At 42.8% G+C, this 22,365-nt stretch overlaps 1 protein-coding gene across 1 annotated transcript in view; it reads right to left on the reverse strand.

Moving 5' to 3' along the window:
• Positions 1–22,365, reverse strand: part of dner (delta/notch like EGF repeat containing) — a 231,198-nt gene that overhangs the window by 97,364 nt on the left and 111,469 nt on the right. Inside the window, exons 3-4 of the mRNA XM_033031924.1 lie at positions 15,285–15,382; positions 8,454–8,620 (exon numbers count right to left, since the gene is read on the reverse strand). Of these exons, the coding sequence (XP_032887815.1) occupies positions 8,454–8,620; positions 15,285–15,382 (265 nt within the window). The remainder of the gene's footprint in view (positions 1–8,453; positions 8,621–15,284; positions 15,383–22,365) is intronic.

Genomic DNA, 22,365 nt, shown 5'->3' on the forward strand with positions numbered 1-22,365 from the left:
ATAACCTCAGTGAATCAGATGACTTAGTTTAGTTTAGAGATACAGTGCAGAAACAGGCCCTTCGGCCCACCGAGTCCGTGCTGACCAGTGATACCCGCACATTAATACTATCATGCACACACTAGAGACAGTTTACAATTTTTACTGAAGCCAATTAGCCAACAAACCTGTACGTCTTTGGAGTATGGGAGGAAACCGGAGAAAACCCATGCGGTCATGGGAAGAACGTACAAACTCCATACAGACAGCACCCATCGTGAAGATTGAACCCGTGTCTCTGGCGCCGTTAGGCAGTAGCTCTACCACTGTGCCTCCGTGCCACACTTGTGACGATGATTCACTTATTTAATAATCAGATTAGTGATACGTGGCTTTTATTTCAGATTTACTTAATTGCATATTTCAATTCCTTAGCTGTGATGGGATGAGAATTCATGTACGTTAGAATAATATTCTGCTAAAGTAGCTGCTTTCTTACCATTTCCATAATATATACCATACAGCTGACTAATTTTTGATCCATTATTAGATCACTTGTGAAAATCCATCTTCTCGCAAGATGTGAGGAATGCCTGTTCCAACCCAGGATAAAGGGACTTTCTGTCTGGTTGCCAGAGACTGGATCGGAAATATACCCTGCTGACATGTATTTTGATGTTGCCTCCCTCTGGGCATAACTCCGTTGACTTTAATGTTCATTTTTTAACATCAAAGATATCTCACTGTTGTTATGGACCTGGGGTTGCTTCATTGGTCACAGGGAACCTGACAGAATATCACCAGTGACTGGAATGTGCAGCATATTGCTGAGGAAATTGTAACCTAGCAAATATCACCACGGAAACAGATCTGAAAGATAGGCCACTGGATGATTTTTTAAAAAGTTTTTTTGACTGATTGAAACATACAGCATGGAAACAGGCCCTTCGACCTGCCGAGTCCATGTCGACCTGTTCACACTAGTTATACTTTTGCATCCACTCCCGATGCACTAGGGGCAATTTTACAGAGGCCATTTACTTCAAAATTCACACGTCTGTGGGATGTGGGAAGAACATTAGTTGGGTTACATCTGGAATATTACGCGCAGTTCTGGCCACACTGTTACAAGAAGGATGTGCAGGCTTTAGAAGAAAGAATATTGCCTGGATTAGGGGGTATTAGCTACAGGGAGAGGTTACACAGACTTGGATTGTTTTCTTTGGAACGCCATAGGTCACGGGGAGAACAGATAGAAGTATTGTATGTAAAATTATGAAAGGCATAGCTAGCGTAGAGAGTTAGAACCTTTCAACCAAGATAGAAAAAATAAATACTAGAGGGCACAGCTTTAAGGTGAGAGGGGAAAAATTTGAAGGAGATGTGGAGACAACTTTTTTTTTTTACATAGAGGGTGGTAAGTGCCTACAATACATTGTCAGTATTGTTGGTTGAGGCAGACACAATAATGGCATTTAAAAGGCTTTTGGATAGTCATATGATATGCAGGGAATGGAGGGATATGGATTATGCACAGGTAGATAAGAGATGGTTTTGGCATTATGTTCGGCATAGACATGGTGAGCCAAAGGGCCCATCCTTGTGCTTTCATGTTCCTATCGTCTATGTCAACTGGTACACCCACAGGCAGTCACAGGGAGAGCGTGCAATCTACACACCAACTGCATCTGAGATCGGGATCGTGATGGAATAGCTTTACCAGCTGTGCCATGGTGCTATCCTAAACATTTCTTATAAGATCTGCAGTGGCTTAGTGGCGCAGCAGTATAGTTGCTGCCTTACAGCGCCAAAGACCTTGGTTAGATTCTGAGTGCATGTGCTGTCTGTACGGCGTTTGTAGGTTCTCCCTGTCAACACATAGGTTTTTCCCGGTTTCTCTGGGAAATTGGCTTAAGGTTTTCCTTTAACAACAAGATCCTGCATCATCTTTCACATGTAATTCCCCTAAATGATGCAGGATTGCTTGGTTATTTCGGACATTTTACACAAGGTAGCAGATGTGAACTTTCTCCAGTGTCCATTTTGATCTGTACCATTGGCTCCTGCATTGGGCTTTCATACAACTCAAATCATAGAGTACGCGTCAGATTGATCAGCATGGTCGTAAATATTTATTTTAATCACATTTATTGCCTCAAGGTATCTATGACTGTGCTTTCTGACTGAGTTTTACAATTTATTAATGTTTAATTTAGACATACAGTGCAGTAACAGATTCTTTGCCCTACTGAGTCCATGCCAACCAGCGATCCCCGCACACTAACACTATCCTACACCCACTAGGGACAATTTATAATTTTACCAAGCCAATTAACCTACAAACCTGTACATCTTTGGAGCATAGGAGGAAACAGGAGATCCCAGAGAAAACCTACGCAGGTCACGGGGAGAACGGACAACTCCATACAGACAAGCAGCTGTAGGCAGGATCGAACCCAGGTCTCTGGCACTGTGTAAGGCAGCAGCTCTACCGCTGTGCCACCGTGCCGCCCCTGAACTATCCTATCTCTACACTAATGCATCCACCATAAGGGCTCCTGGACCAGGGATTCTCCCTTTCGTCACTATCTCTACACTAATGCATCCTCTCAAAGGAATATAAGACATAGGTACATGAGCAATCCCCAACATGTCCCTGCAAGCCTGCTTCACAGTTCAGAACGACCATGGCTTTTCTGAACTGGTCCTCAAATCCATGTTCGTGTCTATTCTTCATAAACCTTAACCTACCCTTGGTCAAAAAAATGATCTATCTGTGATATGGAACATTCCAAAGATTCAAAACTCACAAAGAAAACAAAATCCTGTCCTTCTCCAACTTAAATGGATGATTCCTGTTGGATATGGTAAATAAAACATGGAAAGCTGATCGGAAAATGGTAAAATGGAAAGATTGGAATCGCCGGAAATCTGGATATCTTTAGAAACTGTGGGAGTGAAATTTAAAAGGGAGATTGGGTAACTAAATAGAGGGTATGAAAAAATATTGGCAAGTGTAATCAAAGAAAATCCAAATATGTTTTGTTAGTACTGCCTTTGCAAATGAGGAGGATGTTTTAATAAAGATGAAAGTGTGAAGTAATAGATGGGATAAAGATAGCACCGAGGTGTTTAGCATCTTTGAAAATTGATGAAATGCCAGCCTTAGATGAAATATATTGAAACTTTTTTGAAGAAGCAAAGGAGTAAACTGCGTAGGCACTAATTATAATTGTGTTATCCTCCTTGGAGCAGGGTTACCAGAGATTTGGAGGATACTCGATTAAGTGGGACCCGTTGGGTCCCAGTCTCATGGGAGGCCTGGTCCTGGGTGTGGGGGAGGAGGGTGTGTGTGGGGGAGGAGGGTGTGTGTGTGGGGGAGGAAGGTGGGGTGTGGGGGAGGAAGGTGGGGTGTGGGGGAGAGGGGGTGTGGGGGAGGGGGTGTGTGGGGGAGGGGATGTGTGGGGGAGGGGTGTGTGTGTGGGGGAGGGGTCTGTGTGTGTGGGGAGGTAGGTGTGTTGGGAAGGGGGCGTGGGGGAGGGGATGTGTGGGGGAGGGGTGTGTGTATGGGGGGAGGTAGGTGTGTGGGGAAGGGGGGGTGGGGAGGGGGGGCGGGGGTGGTGGTGTGGGGGAGGGGGGCTTGTGTGGGGGAGGTGTGTGCGGCAGGGTGTGTGTGTGGGGGGGGGGGTGTGTGGGGGAGGAGGGGTGTGCGAGTGAAGGAGACATCGAGACAATATGGTGAAGGAGACATTGAGACGATATGGCCGTGGCGGCGGTGTGTGGCATCGCGACGGTGGGGCCTCGTGGCGGCGGCGGTGGGGTCTGGGCCTGTCGGTTGCCCGGCGGGAGTTGAGCTGGGATTGCCGCTACTTCTCCGCGCTAGCTAGACCCACAGCCAGCTCCCCCTCTCCCCCACCCCCAGGTTATTCACACCCTCCCCCCCGGGCATTCACACTCCCCCCCCCCCCCCCCCCCCCTGGTTTATTCACACCCCGCCCCCTCCCCCCACCCCTGCTCCAAAAAGGCAGCCAACATCATCAAAGACACACACCATCCTGGCTACACACTCCACCATTGCCATCGGGAAGAAGGTAGAAAGCCTGAAAACTGTAACGTCCAGGCTCAGGAAAAGCTTCTTCACTACAGCCAAGCAAGCAACAATTTCATTGTCCTATCTGGGACATATGACTATAAAACACTCTTGATTATTGACCTCCCCCCCTTCCGCACCACCCCCACCGCTCCCTGCCCCCTCCCCTCCCTCCCCCCCTCTGCCCCGCCTCTCAAGGTGGAGACGATTGATTGCCTTCATAAATTCCATCATTTTCATTGTGGGGGGGTGATGGGGGTGATTGACTCCGGGGGGCGTCTTTCTCCGGGGTGAGCGAGAACGCCACGCGACCCCGCCACCCCCCCCCCCCCCCCCCCTGCGTTGGGGGACGTGACCCAACTGGTCCCACCTGGTTTACATCTATCTAAGTCTCTCCTTGCCTCCCTACGGGGCTATGGGTGAGTGGTGTAATATTGTGCTGGGGGACTAGGCCTCCCGTGTGACAGAGACCCACGGGTCCCAGTTGGTCTAGTAATCCCTAATATTGTCTGGGACTGCAATAGTGTGAGGACTTGGACAAGTGGAATTTGTTAAGGAAAGTTTTCTCAATTAATATATAAATAGCTGTATAAGAAGCAGGGCAAGAGAATGAAGTACAGCTATCAGTGGTGGTATACTTTGAGACCAGCGACAATAATTATTTTAGTTTTAAAATGACTATGGAAAAAATATGACTGGTCTATAAGTTAAAGTCCTAAATTGGTTGTCTAAGATTACAACAGGCACTAGATTGACTGGAAAAGTGAACAATGGAATTTAACTTGGGCAAGTGCGAAGTGTTGCATTTTGGTAAATTAAACTAAGGCAGGACTTACACAATAAACTCCCGGAGAATGGTGTAGGACAGAGAGACGGAGGTGTGCAAGTACACAGTTCCCTAAAAATGGTGACACAGGGAGACAGCATGGTGTAGAAGACATTTATCATGCTTGCCTTCATCAGTCAGGGCACTGAGTGGACAGGTTGGGATGTCAGGTTACAACTGTTCAAGAAGTTGGTGAGACAACACTTGGAATATTGTATGTAGTTCTGGTCACCTTACTATAGGAAAGATGTTATTAAGTTGGAAAAGATCAGAAAAGATTCACGAGAATGTTTTCTGGACTGGAGGGCATGCGTTGTAAGGAGAGGTTGCATAATCCGGGGAATTTCCCCAGGAGAAAAGGAGGCTGAGCGGCAAGTTTATAGAGTATATAAAATCACAAGTGGCATCATGTATCTTGTCAAGGTTTTTTCCCCCAGGGTGGGGCAGTCCAAAACTAGAGGGCATAGATTTAACATGAGAATGTAATGATTTAAAGGGAATATGAGGGGCAACTTAGTTTATTTTAGTTTTGTTTTCCACACCGGTGGGTGGGTGTGTGGAATGAGCTGCCAGGGAAAGTGGTTGAGATGGGTACAATTATATCATTTATGACATTTGGACAGATACATGGACAGAAAATGTTGAAAGGATTATGGAGCAAATGCAGACAAGTTGCTCAGTTGGGCAACTTTATCGGCAAGGATGAGTTGGGTTGAAAGACTTGTTTTGGTGACTCAATGACCAACTCTCATTCATCTCAACTTCAATGAGATTTGACTTAACCTCTTCATAATATTCTTCTTCATATACCAAACATAGGCTCTGATTTTAACACAGTACTCTTACTGGGTAAAGACAGTTTTCATTGGATTCTAAGTTATAGACCATACACACTATAATGTTCAAAATACTTTAAGAAGAACACTTTGAAGATTATCTTAGAACAATTATCATTCACAAGATGATTGCAGTTTGCTAACACAGGATCACAGGCAGAGGGTTCTTGATGGGAATCAATTATCTTGATGCAGTATCACAGCGTGTGTATGGTCTCTCGTTTAAACTCATTTATATGCATCAAATTTCAATTCTTTGAAACAGAATGACTAACTTTTCCACAAGCGATAACATTTATAAAATCAACAATATTAAAATGAATGCCGCAGTTCAGAATATTCAGCAGATCTGAATATCTATTTTAAAGATGAAACATTTGAGGCTATTAGCTCTCTCTTTACTTTTGCTGCAATTTAGTGGAGCAAAAATAGCTGTTCCTTTTTAAATGCCAATCATAGTCCTGGGAAGATAATCCCTGGGCAATGGCCTAATTACAGTATAGTGCTGGGGATGGGAAAATTACATTTATAAAACTAATTAATGTGGTTATTTAAAAGAAATGTTTAAAACATGGCCTTGCAGCGGAATACAATTATTCCACACTCTGCAAACTGGAAAGAACTATATCTGGAGGTAGCCCATACCTTGTTGACATTGCTTCCTTCCATCTCTGAGGTGAAAGATTGTGTGCTTAAATATCGCTCTGAAGATTTGAGCACAATATCTAGATTGATGATTCAATGTTGTTCTCTCTTTTGCTCTCTTGTCACAGATGCTGTGTTTCAGATTATAGAATCATGAAATTAGTTTAGTTGGGTAGCGGTAGAGTAGCTACCTTACAGCGCCAGAGACATGGGTTCGATTATGACTATGGGCGCTGTCTGCATGGAGTTTGTACGTTCTCCCCGTGAACACGTGGGTTTTCTCCGAGAGCTCCGGTTTCCTCCCACACTCCAAAGACGTAGAGGTTTGTAGGTTAATTGGCTTCTGTAAAATGTCCCTAGTGTGTAGCATAGAGCTAATGTGATCGTTGCTTGCCGCCCACCCAGTGGGCTGAAGGGCCTGTTTCCATGCTGTATCTCTAAAGTGACATGGAGGGTCTCAAATGAGTTAAATGGGAGGTCAAGAGAGCTCTCTAGTTGGTGAGAGGACAGTTCTGTTGCCTGATAACATCTGGGAATAAGGTGTCCCTGAATCTGGAGGTATGCATTACTTTCTCCCCGTGACCACGTGGGTTTTCTCCGGGTCTTCCCGCACTACAAAGACGTACAGGTTTGTTGGTTAATTGGTTTTGGTAAAATTGTAAATTGTTCCTAATGTGTAGGATAGTGCTAGCATATGGCGATCGTTGATTGGCGCAGACTCGGTGGGCCGATGGGCCTGTTTCCGCGCTCTATCTTTAAACGTTACACTATTTTAAACGTATTTAAAGTCTAAAATAAAGCGTGCATTTTCAAACTTCTGTGTATCTTGTTTGCTGGGAGAGGGGAGAGGGGATCTTGCTACACAAATTGGCTGCTGTGTCTCCTGTACTACATCAGTGACTATGTTTCAAAGATGCTTTAATTGCTGTCAGGCGTGTTAGGTTATACAGGGTTAGGAAAGGCTCTGCAAAGATGAAAATCTCCGTTATATGTACTCCTGGTTTCAAAGTTGGCCACAGGCACCATTGTGTGAACCTGAGACAAACTGCTGGAGTAACTCAGCGGGTCAGGCAACATCTCTGGAGATAAGGAATAGGTGACGTTTCGGGTCGAGACCCTTCTTGAGACTGTGAGTCAGGGGAGAGGGAACCTAAAGGTATGAGAAGGAGCAGAACAAATAGGGCCAATGGTAGCCAAAGAGCCTACAATGGTCCATTGTTGGCTGTGGAGGAAGTGATAGCAAAGATACGAACAGTGAAACTAGCAGGATGACTAGGGTGGGGGAGGGACAGAGAGAGAGAGGGAATGCAAGGGTTACCTGATATTAGAGAAATCAATATTCATACTGCTGGGTTGTAAGCTGTCCAAACAAAATATGGGGTGCTGTTCCTCCGATTTGTGTGTGGCCTCACACTGACCGTGGAGGAGGCTCAGGACAGAAAGGTCAGTTTTGGAATAGGAAGTGGAGTCTGACCCTTGGTCTGAGAGTACTATAATTGGACACAGAACATCTCTTGTCCACTGGTCTGGTTCACATGCTCTTCCTCTCCCAGAATGCCCACTGTCTAGGTATTCCCATTGGGAAACCTATCGCGGACTCAAGATGTTATATTTTTTAGAAATACAGCATGGAAAAAGGTCCTTCGGCTCATACCGAGCCATCCTTGGGATGTGGGAGCAAACTGGAGCACCCGGAGGAAACCCACATGGTCACAGGGAGAATGTGCAAACTCCACACAGACAGCACCCGAGGTCAGGATCAAACCTGGGTCTCTGGCGCTGTGAGGTAGCAGCTCCACTGTGACTGTGTGGCAAAAAAATAGCAGAGGAGTAATTACTATCGAGGGTCATTAAATACAATGGAACATCAAAGAATTGATCTTAATCAACCTTAGTTTATCTTCATTAAATGAACCAGAGTACAAAATGAAACTTTCACCAAACTTGGACACCTATTAGCTTGTGCGTTTTACATTGTCGGCTTAAATTACAATCTCCTATTGAGACACTTGCATGTAAGCACTCTCATTTAACAAAAGAAAGAGATGGAACGCAGACCAGGATCAAAACATCTTACCAATAAAGTAGTTGCTGCCCATTGCTGCCATCTCCTCCAGAAGAACAAATCCATCCACAGTGTGCAACAGCGAGATACTCTTCCCATTTGAAACAGAGCACTGTTGAAATTCAGCTTCTGTAACCTCCCAAAATCCAACAGAAGCATCAATCCCATTCAGTTTGAATCTGGAAGAAAAAAAACTTAGATTGTAAACGGGTTCAGCTAATGGCAAATGCTTGATCGAAGAATTGATTTCAATGGCTGTTACTATGAGCTTTATAAAGAAATGCAGCTCCCATTTCACAGAGCGTTCTGCTTCACCTTCAAAATGATTGTGAAAACTTAACCCACTTGAAAACTACCTTGGGGAACCATGTACTAAATCCCTCTGCCAGTCCTCATGGGAATTGATGCTACTCACAGAATCATAATGAGTTACATTATATTGTAGGAGAGCTCGGGTATGAATGAAGGGATGGTATACTGGTTTAATTATACAGCAGCCTGAGGAGAGAGCATCTGAAATGTCTGTGTGTCCTTTCTACTGTTTTTATTATTTTAAGTATGTTCTAAAAGTTAGTTTCAATGTTTCTTGGTTAGTTTATGTGGGGGGTGGGGGTGAGGGAATATGTAAAACTTTTTTTCAGTCACTTACCTTGACGGAGATGCAATTTTCTCCATCTCGTAACTCCGCCCCCCCCCCCCCCCCCTTGCGGCCTAACAACGTGGAGAGGTGCGGCCTTTCCTGGAGACCGGCCCGGAGCTTCAAACCGCACGCGGGGTGCGGACTTACCATCGCGGAGCCGGGGATCCTTTGCCGAGGATCGCCAGAAGAAGAGCTCCAACCACGGGGCCCTGTGGACTTTAACACCGTGAAGCCTGCGGTCTCCGGAAAGAAGTGGCCGACTCGGGAGCTCCATGCCGCAGAGTGTTCCAAACCGTTCCGCGCCAGAGTTTCGATCATCCTGTCGAGAGGGCTTGGACATCGGACCGTCGGCAATGGCAAATGCGGAGGGTTCAAGGCCCCGACCACGGGTGAACAAAGAGGAAGGTGACTGAACTTTATTGTCTTCCATCACAGTGAGGAATGTTGATTCCACTGTGGTGGATGTTTATGTTACATTTATTTTATGTGTGTATTGTGTTCTTTCACTTAGTATGGCTGTATGGTAACTCAAATTTCACTGTACCTTAGTTGGTTAAGTGACCATAAACGCAAACTTGAACTTGAACTTGAACTGTGGGCTCCAAATCTGCTTTCCCACCTAAAGCAACACTAAAGGACTTCAACAAAAATTTACCAAAATTGACCCCGAGATGTAGGTTTGTCATATCAGGAGCAAATTAGGCAGATGATATTTAATGTCTTGATGTTTGAAGAATAATAGTTGATCACACTGAAATAATCAATTTGGTGGATTGAGGTATGATTGTTTTCTCTGGCTGCTGTTTCTACAACAAGGGGTCAGTGTCCCAAAATATGGATTTGGCCATTCGGGACAGAGATGAGTAGAAATGTCTTCACCCAAGAAGTAGTGAACTCTGGGGCTCATTAGAGGTCGACGGAGATAGCGTTGCCAAGTTTATTCAAGACGGTGATACTTAGATCAGAACATACTAAGGGAAATAAGGGGCATAGGGTTAATGCAGGATCAAAGGTGAAAGATCAGCAACATTTTGGGATTGATAGTGAATATGGAAGGATCTGAATAGCCTACTTTGCTTCAACTTCATATCTTCTTATCTGGCCTTCCTTGAAATAGCAAGAATGCTCCTCAATGAAGTAGAATGCTACTGCACTGCTGGGCGCTGACAAATGCATTGCTTCCAATGAGGTTTAGTGTCCATACAGATCGTGAATGATTTGACCTACATAAGAAATTCCCCACACATTTGCCTACTGATGGTAGATGCACAAATATAATAGAAGAAACTACTTGGAAGTAGGGCTGTTGAAATTCAACTTTAGTGCGAGTTAAGAAGTAAAACAAGAGATAAAATAAAACCAATAGACAATAGGTGCAGGAGTAGACCATTCGGCCCTTGGAGCCAACACCGCCATTCAATGTGATCATGGCTGATCATCCCCAATCAGTGCCCCGCTCCTGCCTTCTCCCCATATCCCCTGACTCCGCTATCTTTAGGAGCCCGATCTAGCTCTCTCTTGAAAGTATCCAGAGAACCGGCCTCCACCACCCTCAGAGGCAGAGAATGCCACAGACACAACTCTCTGTGAGAAAAAGTGTTTCCTCGTCTCTAAATGGCTTACCCCTTATTCTTAAACTGTGGCCCCTGGTTCTATACTCCCCCAACATCAGGAACATGTTTCCTGCTTCTAGCGTGTCCAAACCCTTAATAATCTTAAATGTTTCAATAAGACATCCTCTCATCCTTCTAAACTCCAGAGTATACAAGCCTAGCCACTCCATTCTCTCACCATATGACAGTCCCGCCATCCCGGGAATTAACCTTGTGAACCTACGCTGCACTCTCTCAATAGCAAGAATGTCCTTCCTCAAATTAGGGGATCAAAACTGCACACAATACTCCAGGTGTGGTCTCACTAGGGCCCTGTACAAATGCAGAAGGACCTCTTTGCTCCTATACTCAACTCCTCTTGTTATAAAGGCCAACATGCCATTTGCTTTCTTCGCTGCCTACTGTACCTGCATGTTTACTTTCATTGACTAATGAACAAGGCCCCCAGATCCCGTTGTACTTCCCATTTTCCCAACTTGACACCATTTAGATAGTAATCTGCCTTCCTGTTTTTGCTACCAAAGTGGATAATCTAACATTTATCCACATTAAACTGCCATGCATCTGCCCACTCACCCAACCTGTCCAAGTCACCCTGCATTCTCATAGCATCCTCCTCACAGTTCACACTGCCACCCAGCTTTGTGTCATCTGCAAATTTACTAAAGTTAGTATGAATCCCTTCATCTAAATCATTGATGTATATTGTAAATAGCTGCAGTCCCAGCAACGAGCCTTGCGGTACCCAACTAGTCACTGCCTTCCATTCTGAAAGGGACCCGTTAATCCCTACTCATTGTTTCCTGTCTGCTAACCACTTCTCTATCCATGTCAGCACTCTACCCCCAATACCATGTGCCCTAATTTTGTCCAAGAGTTTCCTTATCAAACGCTTTCTGAAAGTCCAGGTACACTACATCCACTGGCTCTCCCTTGTCCATTTTCTTAGTTACATCCTCAAAAAATTCCAGAAGATTAGTCAAGCATGATTTCCCCTTCGTAAATCCATGCTGACTCGGACTGATCCTGTTACTCCTATCCAAATGTGCCGCTATTTCATCTTTTATAATTGACTCCAGCATCTTCCCCACCACCGATGTCAGGCTAACTGGTCTATAATTCCCTATTTTCTCTTTCCCGCCTTTCTTAAAAAGTGGGATAACATTAGCTACCCTCCAATCTACAGGAACAGATCCTGAATCTATAGAACATTGAAAAACATGAGTAAAATCATACAAAATGGCAACATCCAGATTCTGACACCTAGGAAAGAAATAAAGAACCAAAAGAAAAGACAAAACAGAAAATAACAGCAACAGAAACAAACCTGAAAAAAATCTTGCATCATGTAATTTTTGCAATTACAATATAAAGAAGAGGTAGACACAAAAAGCTGGAGAATCTCAGTGGGACAGGCAGCATCTCTGGAGAGAAGGAATGGGTGATGTTTCAGGTCGACACCATTCTTCAGCCGATTAGGATCTCGACCTGAAACGTCACCCATTCCTTCTCTCCAGAGATGCTGCCTGTCCTGCTGTTACTCCAGCATTTTGTGTCTATCTTCAGTTTAAACCAGCGCCTGCAATTCCTTCCTACATAAAAAAGAGGTCAGACTAATGTGTGGCTCTTAGATATGGATAGCTGTGATGATATAATTAGGCAATGGCAGAATTGATGAATGATTATGTTGTGTCAATATTTACATTAGAGGGGGAGGAGAGAACCATAGTTATAAGAAAGGCATCAAAGGAAACTAATATTGAACCAGATGCAAGATTTGCCAAAATCAAAATAAATTAAATGAAAGTATTGAAGAAAATATTGGCACCGAAGACTGACTGACCTGAGGCCAAATGATTTGTATCCCAGTTATTCAAAGAACATCGATGAGAACATTGCAGTTACCATACATATTATAAACCTTTAAAGTATGCTTGATTCAATAATTCTACTTTCAATTTGGGAAGACAGTTTATGTCACTTTAGGAAGAAGTATAAGGGAAAAATGAAGGAATTATAGAATATTTAGCCTACATTTGTTGGCAAGAAAAGACTGAGTAAGATAAGTAAGATTGTAAGCTGGCTTTGACAATTGTCAGTGGCTCAGTGTGTGAACATGGAATTGTGAAAGCAAGATCTTGCCTGATGATTGTGATTATAAATTGAAATAAGTGTACAACCTATTGAAATGTGGGTAATTTACAGATGTTACTCCCACGGATTTCTAAAAGGTATTTAATTAACCTCCAATTAGAGATGGAAATGAAGCTTATGGAATTGAAGGCATATTGTTGACCTAGTTTCTCATTGAAACAACTTTTCTGTAAAAATTGAGGACACGGAGAAATTACATTCGTGGCCATATATGAACTTATTTGAACAGATGATACCATCAGAAAGGAGAGTTATTGTGTTCGATCATATAACCTTTGAAGTTTCCTGTAATATTTTATTTGCTTAGGTTTATATTACTTTAGAGTATTTACTTAGATTTAGAAACTTCTGAAAGAATGTTAGCTTGCGATATTCTGTGATATATGCCAATATTTGTGATATTCTGTAAGACTTGGTTAGATTTAGCTTGGCCCAATATATTTCAACAAACCTTCGGCCTATAGGACATGGGGCAGAGAAAAGTATAGCATAGGAACAGGCCCTTCAGCCCATGATGTCTGTGTCGATCATAATGACACAAAATAGACACAAAAATCACATACACTGAAGTTCACCGATCTGGTTAAATTTAAGACTGCGCAAATCATGTACAAAGCAAGAAATAATTTACTTCCAAGAAATATACAAAAACTGTTTATGGAAAGACAGGGTGGGTATAATTTGAGAGAGGAACATAATTTAAAAAAACTCAATGTCAGAACAACTCTTAAAAGTATGTGCCTAGCAATCTGTGGTGTGAATTTGTGGAATGGTCTGGAACAGGAGATAAAACTTAGCACAAACATAATTCAGTTTAAAAATGTACAAAAACACTTTTTTTAAAGGATATTGGGATGAGGATAGGTGATTGTGAGTGGGATATTTGTTATACTGATTGTATTGGGAAGGGTGATTATAGGATGATGGGTTGTATATATGACTAAGATACTATAGTATATGAGGGTTTTTTTTTGGTTTTTTTCTCTCTCTCTTTTTTGTATGGCTTGTAAATATTTGATTAGTGTATAACGGTAAATAATTTAGTGTACATATAGCTGCTGGTGTACATATGGTGTACATATAGCTGCTAGATTTGTATAAGATAATTATAAGCAGTTGAATAAGGGGTGGGAATTAATAAGCTTTGGCTTCTTCCTGCTCCTTTTCGGACACATACGATTTCATTTATTTATAGATATTGTTTATTAAGTGTAGACACTTTATAAATATTCTTGTTTTGTTTTTTATATGCTGTTTCACATTTGCTTTTTATTCTTTTATTCTGTTCGAAATAAAGAATTAAATAAATAAATAAATAAACAAACTAATCTCTCTTTGTCTGCATGTGAACCATATCCCTCCCTTCCCTACATATTCATGTGCCTATCTAAAAGCCGCTTATTCCTCACTAACATATCTGCTTCCACCGTTTTTCCTGGCAGCACATTCCAGGCATCTACCATTCTCTGTGTAAAGAAACCTATCCTTCACATCTCCTTTAAACTTTCCCCTCTCATCTTAAAAGCTATACCCTCTAGTATTTTACATATAAAGCCTAGGTTTAGAACACATGTGTGAACAATACCTCGTGAAGCATCTATTGGCCTTAGAGGAAATGTTATTCTGATTTAGCAGAATGATACATGTACCAGTACCAGTTAAATTAGGTGAGGTATCTTAAACTGCATGCATGTAGTGACTTGCTTGATGCTCTCAATACTTCATGAAAAGCTGGTCAAAATTACTTCTGCTGATGGTGGAAGCAGGAATGGGGGCACACTATTAAAACTAAAGCCATACTTTTCAGGCGTGAAGTTAGGGAAACACTTCCACACGCAGATGGTGGTAGGAATTGGGAACCCTTTTTTTAGTGCTGGGCCATTTTTAGTTTAGTTTTTAGAGATACAGCGTGCAAACAATCTCTTCAGCCCACCGAGACCACGCCAACTAACAATCACCCGTATCCTACACACAATTTACAGAAGCCTATTGACCTACATATCTGCACGTCTTTGGGATACGGGAGAAACCGGAACACCCAGACAAAACAGAGAGAACATACAAACCATACAGGCAGCGCCCGAGATCAAGTTCGCTCCCGAGTCTCTTACGCTGCAAGGAAACAACTCTACAGTTGCACCACTGTGACGCCCATTTGTTAAAAGGATAATCGAGAAAGGTTTAATACAGTCTGGTGGCTGATCTCCGACAATTATAATGAACGGCTGACAGACTTAAGGGGTTAAATAGGTTTGTGTTCTCCTGTCATGCTCTGCTCTTATGCTTCTGCTGACCATCTGTGGCTATTTATGGAGTAACACAGTAAGTTTCTGTCGGTGGCTATAAAGTAGTTGAACAATGACACGGAATAATAACTGTACTTGTGCAATTGGATCAGCCAAATCCATTCAATAAGAACAACAGAAGTATCTTTACCTTAGTGCAGTCTTTTCAGGTACTTCAAGAATAGGTGGCTGGCTATAAATTGATTCATTGGAGCTTTTGTTTCCACAGAGAAAATTTGAAGCATTGATCTGATTGATAAAGAAAAGTTAAAATTGTTAGCAGTCTTGGAGGAAGTTTTGAAAGTTATACTAATTAAAAAACATACATTAATTGTATAGCCAGGCTAATCTGGTTATTTCATCAGTGATTCACATGACATAGTCATACAGCATGAAGCAGACCCTTCTGCTCATTGAGTCCATAGCGGCCATTGGCATCCATTTATGCAAATTTTATTCACTCCACATTCCCATCAACTCCTCCCAAATTCTATCGCCCACCTATACACAAAGAGCAGTTTACAGCAGCCAATTAACTTACCAGCTGGTACATATTTGGGAAGTGGGCCTAAACCGGAATGCCTGAAAAAATCCATCAGGATACAGGAAGAACTTGCAAACTCCACACAGTAAGTCATCAGGATTGAGCCTGGGTGACTGGAGCTATGGGGCAGCAACTTTACTAAATGTGTTACCCAGTCTATAGAAAGATTCTAATAACTCTGATGCCCGACTGCTGTTTAGACCTTTCAAAAGTAAAGTGTCTGACTTTGGAAATTATACAAGTATAAATTTCCTCTAGTTAAATGCAGGGCAGGATAATGTGATTGGCCAGGATTGCAATGATGTTTGGTGGAGAACGATCAATGAACAGCAGAGTTTGTGTTGGTGTGATCCGGACTTCTGAGCCTAAGTACTGTAGCACTGGGGTTTGGAATGGATGGAGAGCAGGTGAAGGTGTATCAAAGCTCTTGCTCCACCATCAAATCCAGGGGCATTCTGTAACCCAGTGGTTCCCAACGTGGGGCGTACGCCCCACAGGGGGGCAATTTGATTTTTAAGGGGGGCAATTGAGTGTGACTGAGGAGGTCTGGGTCCAAATTTTCGATTTTTATTTTTTTGGATTTTCCATCAGGTAAACATATGTAGTTTATGTTTCAGATGTTATTTTGAGTAAATAATTTTTTTTGGGTAAAAAAAGGAGGGGGAGGGGCATCAGGATTTTAGAGGTGATTAGGTGGGGCATGGCCAAAAAAAGGTTGGGAACCACTGCTGTAACCTATTGTGCTAAGGGAATTAGTACACTTGTATTGGACCCTTCAACTTTTTTCCACCTACATATGGCACATGTGTAAGACCATATTTATATGAACAGCATCACTGACCTTCATTAAATAGGTAGGTTTAGCTGATTTTTTGTTTATTTTTCTTTATTTGACTCTTACCTCTTAAAACACATGACAAGCCCTCTATCCAATTAAAGGAGGTTGTCATAAGCTTGTAATTTGGGGATGTGCTTCATTGAAACTCCAAGAAGAGCCATTTTTATGACTGGAGCAACTGGTGCAACTTCCAGGGTGATGTGTTCCCCTATCTCTTTCCATTGATAACTTTATTTTAGGATGCAATTGTCACGGTGATACTATATTGGAAGTATCAGTTGCGCATGACATATTGGAACAGATGTTTCAATCAAATCTCTCAGTGCATTTCCCCAGATAGTTCTCTCCTGTTCACTGCAGGATAATAAAATATACAATACCTTTGGGACAGCACAGTGGCGCAGCGGTAGATTTGCTGCCTCACACCGCCCGAGACCTGCATTTGATCCTGACTATGGGTGCTGTCTGTGCGGAGTTGGTTCATTCCCCCGTGACAGCGTGTGTTTTCTCTGGGTGCCCTGATTTCCTCCCACTCTTCATAGACATACAGGCTTGGCTTGGATTAATTGTCCTCAGTGTGCAGGATATAACTAGTGCATGGGTGACTGCTGGTGGAAGCGGACTCAGTGGGCCAACGGGTCTGTTTCCACGTTGTAGCTCTAAATTTTAAAACAGTATAGACAATAACCGTGATCTATGACTGTGTGGTGAAGATCAAAGTGATTACATTACAATAAACAATAGGTGCAGGAGTAGGCCATATGGCCCTTCGAGCCAGCACCAGCATTCACTGTGATCATGGCTGATCATCCACAATCAGTACCCTGTTCCTGCCTTCTCCCCATATCCCTTGACTCCACTATCTTTAAGAGATCTATCTAACTCTCTCTGGAAAACATCCAGACAATCGGCCTCCACTGCCTTCTGAGGCAGAGAATTCCACAGATTCACGACTCACTGGGTGAAAAAGGTTTTCCTCATTTGCTGTATGTTCTAAATGGCCTCCCCCTTATTCTTAAACTGTGGCCCCTGGTTCTGCACTCCCCCAACATCGGTAACATGTTTCCTGCCTCTAGCATGTCCAATCCCTTAATAATCTTATATGTTTCAATAAGATACCCTCTCATCCTTCTAAATTCTAATGTATACAAGCCCAGCTTGCTCATTCTTTCAACATATGACAGTCCACCCATCCCGGGAATTAACCTCGTGAACCTACGCTGCATTCCCTCAATAGCAAGAGTGTCATTCCTCAAATTTGGAGACCAAAACTGCACAATACTCCAGGTGTGGTCTCACCAGGGCCCTGCACAACTGCAGAACCTCTTTGCTCCTATATTCAACTCCTCTTGTTATGAAGGCCAACATGCCATTAGCTTTCTTCACTGTCTGCTGTACCTGCTTGCTTACTTTCAGTGGCTGATGTACAAGGACACCCAGATCTCGTTGTACTTCCCCTTTTCCTAACCTGACACAATTCAGATAATAATCTGCCTTCCTGTTCTTGCCACCAAAGTGGATAACCTCACATTTATCCACATTAAACTTCATCTGCCATGCATCTGCCCACTCACCCAACCTGTCCAAGTCACCCTGCATCCTCATAGCATCCTCCTCACAGTTCACAATGTCACACAGCTTTGTGTCATCTGCAAATTTGCTAATGTCACTTTCAATCCCTTCATCTAAATCATTAATGTATATTATAAATAGCTGCGGTCCCAGCACCGAGCCTTGCGGTACCCCACTAGTCACTGCCTGCCATTCTGAATTACAAAGCAATTACTTTTGGTACCTGTTCACACAATGTGACCACCACTGGCAAGGCTGGCTTATTTGCTCAACTCCATTCGCCATTTCTGACTCAAACATGTTGCTGTGGTCTGGCACCATATATGTCAGATCTGGTGAGGACTACACATTTCTTTCCCCAGATAAAATTAGTGATTCCTTGTTTTTAAATAAAAATCTTGCAGTTTTTAAATAACATGTAAATATAGATATAATCCTGCACACTGCTTGCAAGATATCACCTCTCCCTGGTGCCATCTTAGTTGTGTCACCATCTTATTTGAGGTTCTGTTTCAATTTTCCTATCACTCTCACAGCAGGTAGTATCTCACTGGCTCTCCACTCTGCTCTGGACCATTTGGAAAACAGGAACACATACACAAGGCTACTGTTGATCAACTACAGCTTGGCGTTCAACCTTTGCAACTGGATTCCTGTCTTTCTCATCGGCAGACCTCAATCAGTGTGGATTGGTAATACCATCTCCTCATCATAGACCATCAACACAGGTGTAACTCAAAGCTGTGTGTTTAGCCCCTTGCTCTATTCTCTTTACACCCACGACTATGTGCCTAAGCACTGCTAAAGTGCCATCTACAAACTCGCCAACAATATCACTGTGGTTGGTTGAATCGTCAATGGTGGTGAATCATCAATACATGAGAGAGATAGAACACCTGGTTGAGTGGTGCCACAACAACTGCTCGCTCAACATCAACAAGACCAAGGAACTGATTGTTGACTTCAGAAAGGGAAAGTCGGGAGACTGCACACCAGATTCTATAAGTGGACCGGTGGTGGGCAGAGTTTGCAGATTCAAATTCCTGGATGTTAGCATCTTGGCTGCCTGTCCTTTACCCAACACATAGATGCAATCACATAGAATTTGTGTCAGTGTCTCTACTTTCATAAAAATTGAAAGAAATTCAGTATGCCATTGAAAACCGTAATGAACTTTAACTGATGCGCTGTAGAAGATTTCCTGACTGGTTGTATCATGGTCTGGCATGATCATTCCACTGCCCAGGAACACAAGTGGCTGCAGAGAGTGGCGGACTCAGCCCGGTCCATCATGTGCACAGCCCGCTCCACCATCGAGAGCATCCACATGAGGTGCAGCCTCAAGAAGTTGTTCCCCACCATCTCTCTTCTCACTGTTACCACTGGGCAGGAGGTACACAAGTATGAAATCCCATGCCACCAGGTTCATAAACCGCTACTTTCCCTCAACTATCTGGCTCTTGACCCAACCAGCACAACTCCAATCCTACCTTGACAATGGAACACTGCAGTCCATCTCCTGCACTATAATGGTCATGTTTCTAATTTCTAATTATGTTTCTGCGCAGTCTTCCTTCTTATATAATTGTATGTGTAATTTATAGATAATGTATGTATATTTTGTTGTTGTGTGTTTGTCCAAGTCTATGTGCCTGTGCTTGGAACAAGATTTGTCATTGTACCTGTACCTCACTGTACTCGTGCCTATGACAATAAACTTCAACTTAAATTTCAAGTTGATGGTAGCTTTATTAATTCAGCTTTTGAAAAAAATGTTGCTCATTAAATTCCCCATCTGCTATGGTGGGATTTGAACTCCCACCATGCCATTCAAGGCTAAGGAATCTGACACAAAGAAACTGGCCTCAAGGTGTTCAATATGATCGTGGCTGATCTGTGCAGGTCTCGGCCTTCTTCTATGGCAGTTCCCCGATTCTAACATCTCCAACGCACACTTTCCTCTTGTTTGCTCCCTTTGGGCCTTTAACACAGCCCTGAATTTTTCATTTCCAATTTCTGGTGCGACATACACTGCCTCAACTTATTCATGCCCCTCAGCCACCCCAACCTCGTCCCACCCAAAAACACAGCACATCACTCGTTTTGCACCAATCCCATTATCAGTTCTGATGCAGTATCTCAACCCATTATATCAGCAGTTATTTTCTTCCCACAGAAGCTGCTCAACCCACTGAGTTCCTCCAGCAGTTTGTTTTTTTCGCACCCGATTCCAGCATCTTTTGTCACGAGTTGTATCCTTGTCTATGATCTGGCTCCAAAGGTAATGGAACTTAATGTGGGGAAATGGGAATCTAACTAACAGGTAAGTCTCTCAAATATCCTCAATGCTGGTTAGCAGAGACTAAATTCCCCATACATGTTCAAACAGAAATGCTGTCCATTGAGGTCTGAACATTGCATGGTATGTCAGTGCTCATGACAAGTTATGATAAACTGTTCATAAATGGTTTAAAAGAACATCTATAAGAGCTCACAATTGGCCAGCCAACAGTTCCCTCAGGTGCCATTCCAAATAATCAACCTTACTTCGACAATACTTAACATGATACCTGGTCATCTGGTTAGATGAGATTGGGAGCCACTCCAATACATCAAGTGATGCACCGGACAATGGCACCAAAACATGGCGACTCGTGCATGTGTGATCTACGCCAAAATAATTTCACTGCGCAGTGCGCACATGACAAGATAGTACCAGTGAACCGTTGTACTAGCGCTACTACCATTACACCAGCCTCTTCAGCATGTCGTAACTCCAATTTCAGGATTCCCATAGTGTGTGAGTTTGATATTTATGTTCTCATCACAGGTGGCCATACACTGTAAGTCATACTGCTATTTTAGCAGCAACCATTTGCTAATTTTGGAGACGTTGTACTGATTACATATCTATTAAGGGCAGTACACAGGGGGTTGAATTTTGTCAAACTCTTTCAATACACCTATTATTATGAATTATATGGGTCGTCCCAAATTTCTGTTCCAGTCAAGACACTGCATTGGGGGGGGGGGGGTCATCATTAGGAGAGTCCTCTTTTGAATAGTTGAAATAATAAAAAATAACTGACATAGTTAGACCATGATTCTAATTTCTCTATTTGGCAGCCTTTATTTGCCACTAATGAAACAATTTGTGTCTTTTGATGACCCATGCCCTTTATCCACCAAAAAAACATTCAAGAGTCAAAGTGTTATATTGTCAAAGTGTTTAAGAAGGAACTGCAGATGCTGGAAAATCGAAGATACACAAAAAATTCCGAAACGTTGCCTATCTCCTTCGCTGCATAGATGCTGCTGCACCCGCTGAGTTTCTCCAGCATTTTTGTGTACCTTGTGTTATATTGTCATATGCCCCGCAACAGAATAATTAAATTCCGCACTAAAGATGGTCGATTTTGCCTACCATGGCCCATTGGCACCAGATGTGAAGGCTCTTTGGCTTCTGGATTGAAATGGACCTGCTAGCACCCATGGCCACTCAAACCAGCATGATCTTGATGAGTCAAATGGCCGCTTGTGTATGAGAAAGGACGAGACATATGGACACTAGATATGTGCCTAGCCACGGAGTAGTCGCAAACATAATGCATGATGCATTTCTCTTCTCGTCCTTTTGTTGCAAATACCTATGATAAACATTGTTAGGGCCAGAGGGGATGACAGTCAGTGGAATGGCTGCCAGAACATTTTACACCGAGTTGGCTTGAGTAGCATTCTGTCCCTTATAACTTGAATGGAAAATCTAAACCCTTAAATGCTGCAGGATTAAGTCAGTACTCATTCGATTTGCTGAGCCAGCTTGCTTAAAGGTGCATAGGAAAATTAAAAAAATCATGCCTCCATTCCCAACAAATTGCAAACTACACAGTGCTCGATTATTTCAATAATACCTTGACATCAGTAATCCATAATAAATTACTTTTTCCATAAACTTTCTCTGACCTTCTTAACACTCGTACCAGAGAAGGGCAAGCTAATCGAGAGTAATGCAACATTTAATGAGGTGAATGTTGTCGCAGTTATTAATGCCATCTAGGGATCCAAGGATCTCGTCAGATGGATATATCCATTTATAGCTGAACTGCTTGCAAATTCTACCACTGAGCATTCGGGCTTATTGAGTGGAAGACCGGGAGTCATTATTTGACACGACATTTAACAAATCCAGCAAAGGCTCAGAAATATTTCCTCTATCTAATGTTTATCAGTTGTATGTGGACTAATTATGAACAGCGACACAGCTCCTAAGGGGCCTCA

The sequence above is a fragment of the Amblyraja radiata genome, chromosome 13, assembly GCF_010909765.2.
Source record: "Amblyraja radiata isolate CabotCenter1 chromosome 13, sAmbRad1.1.pri, whole genome shotgun sequence".
NCBI classification, from domain to species: domain Eukaryota; kingdom Metazoa; phylum Chordata; class Chondrichthyes; order Rajiformes; family Rajidae; genus Amblyraja; species Amblyraja radiata.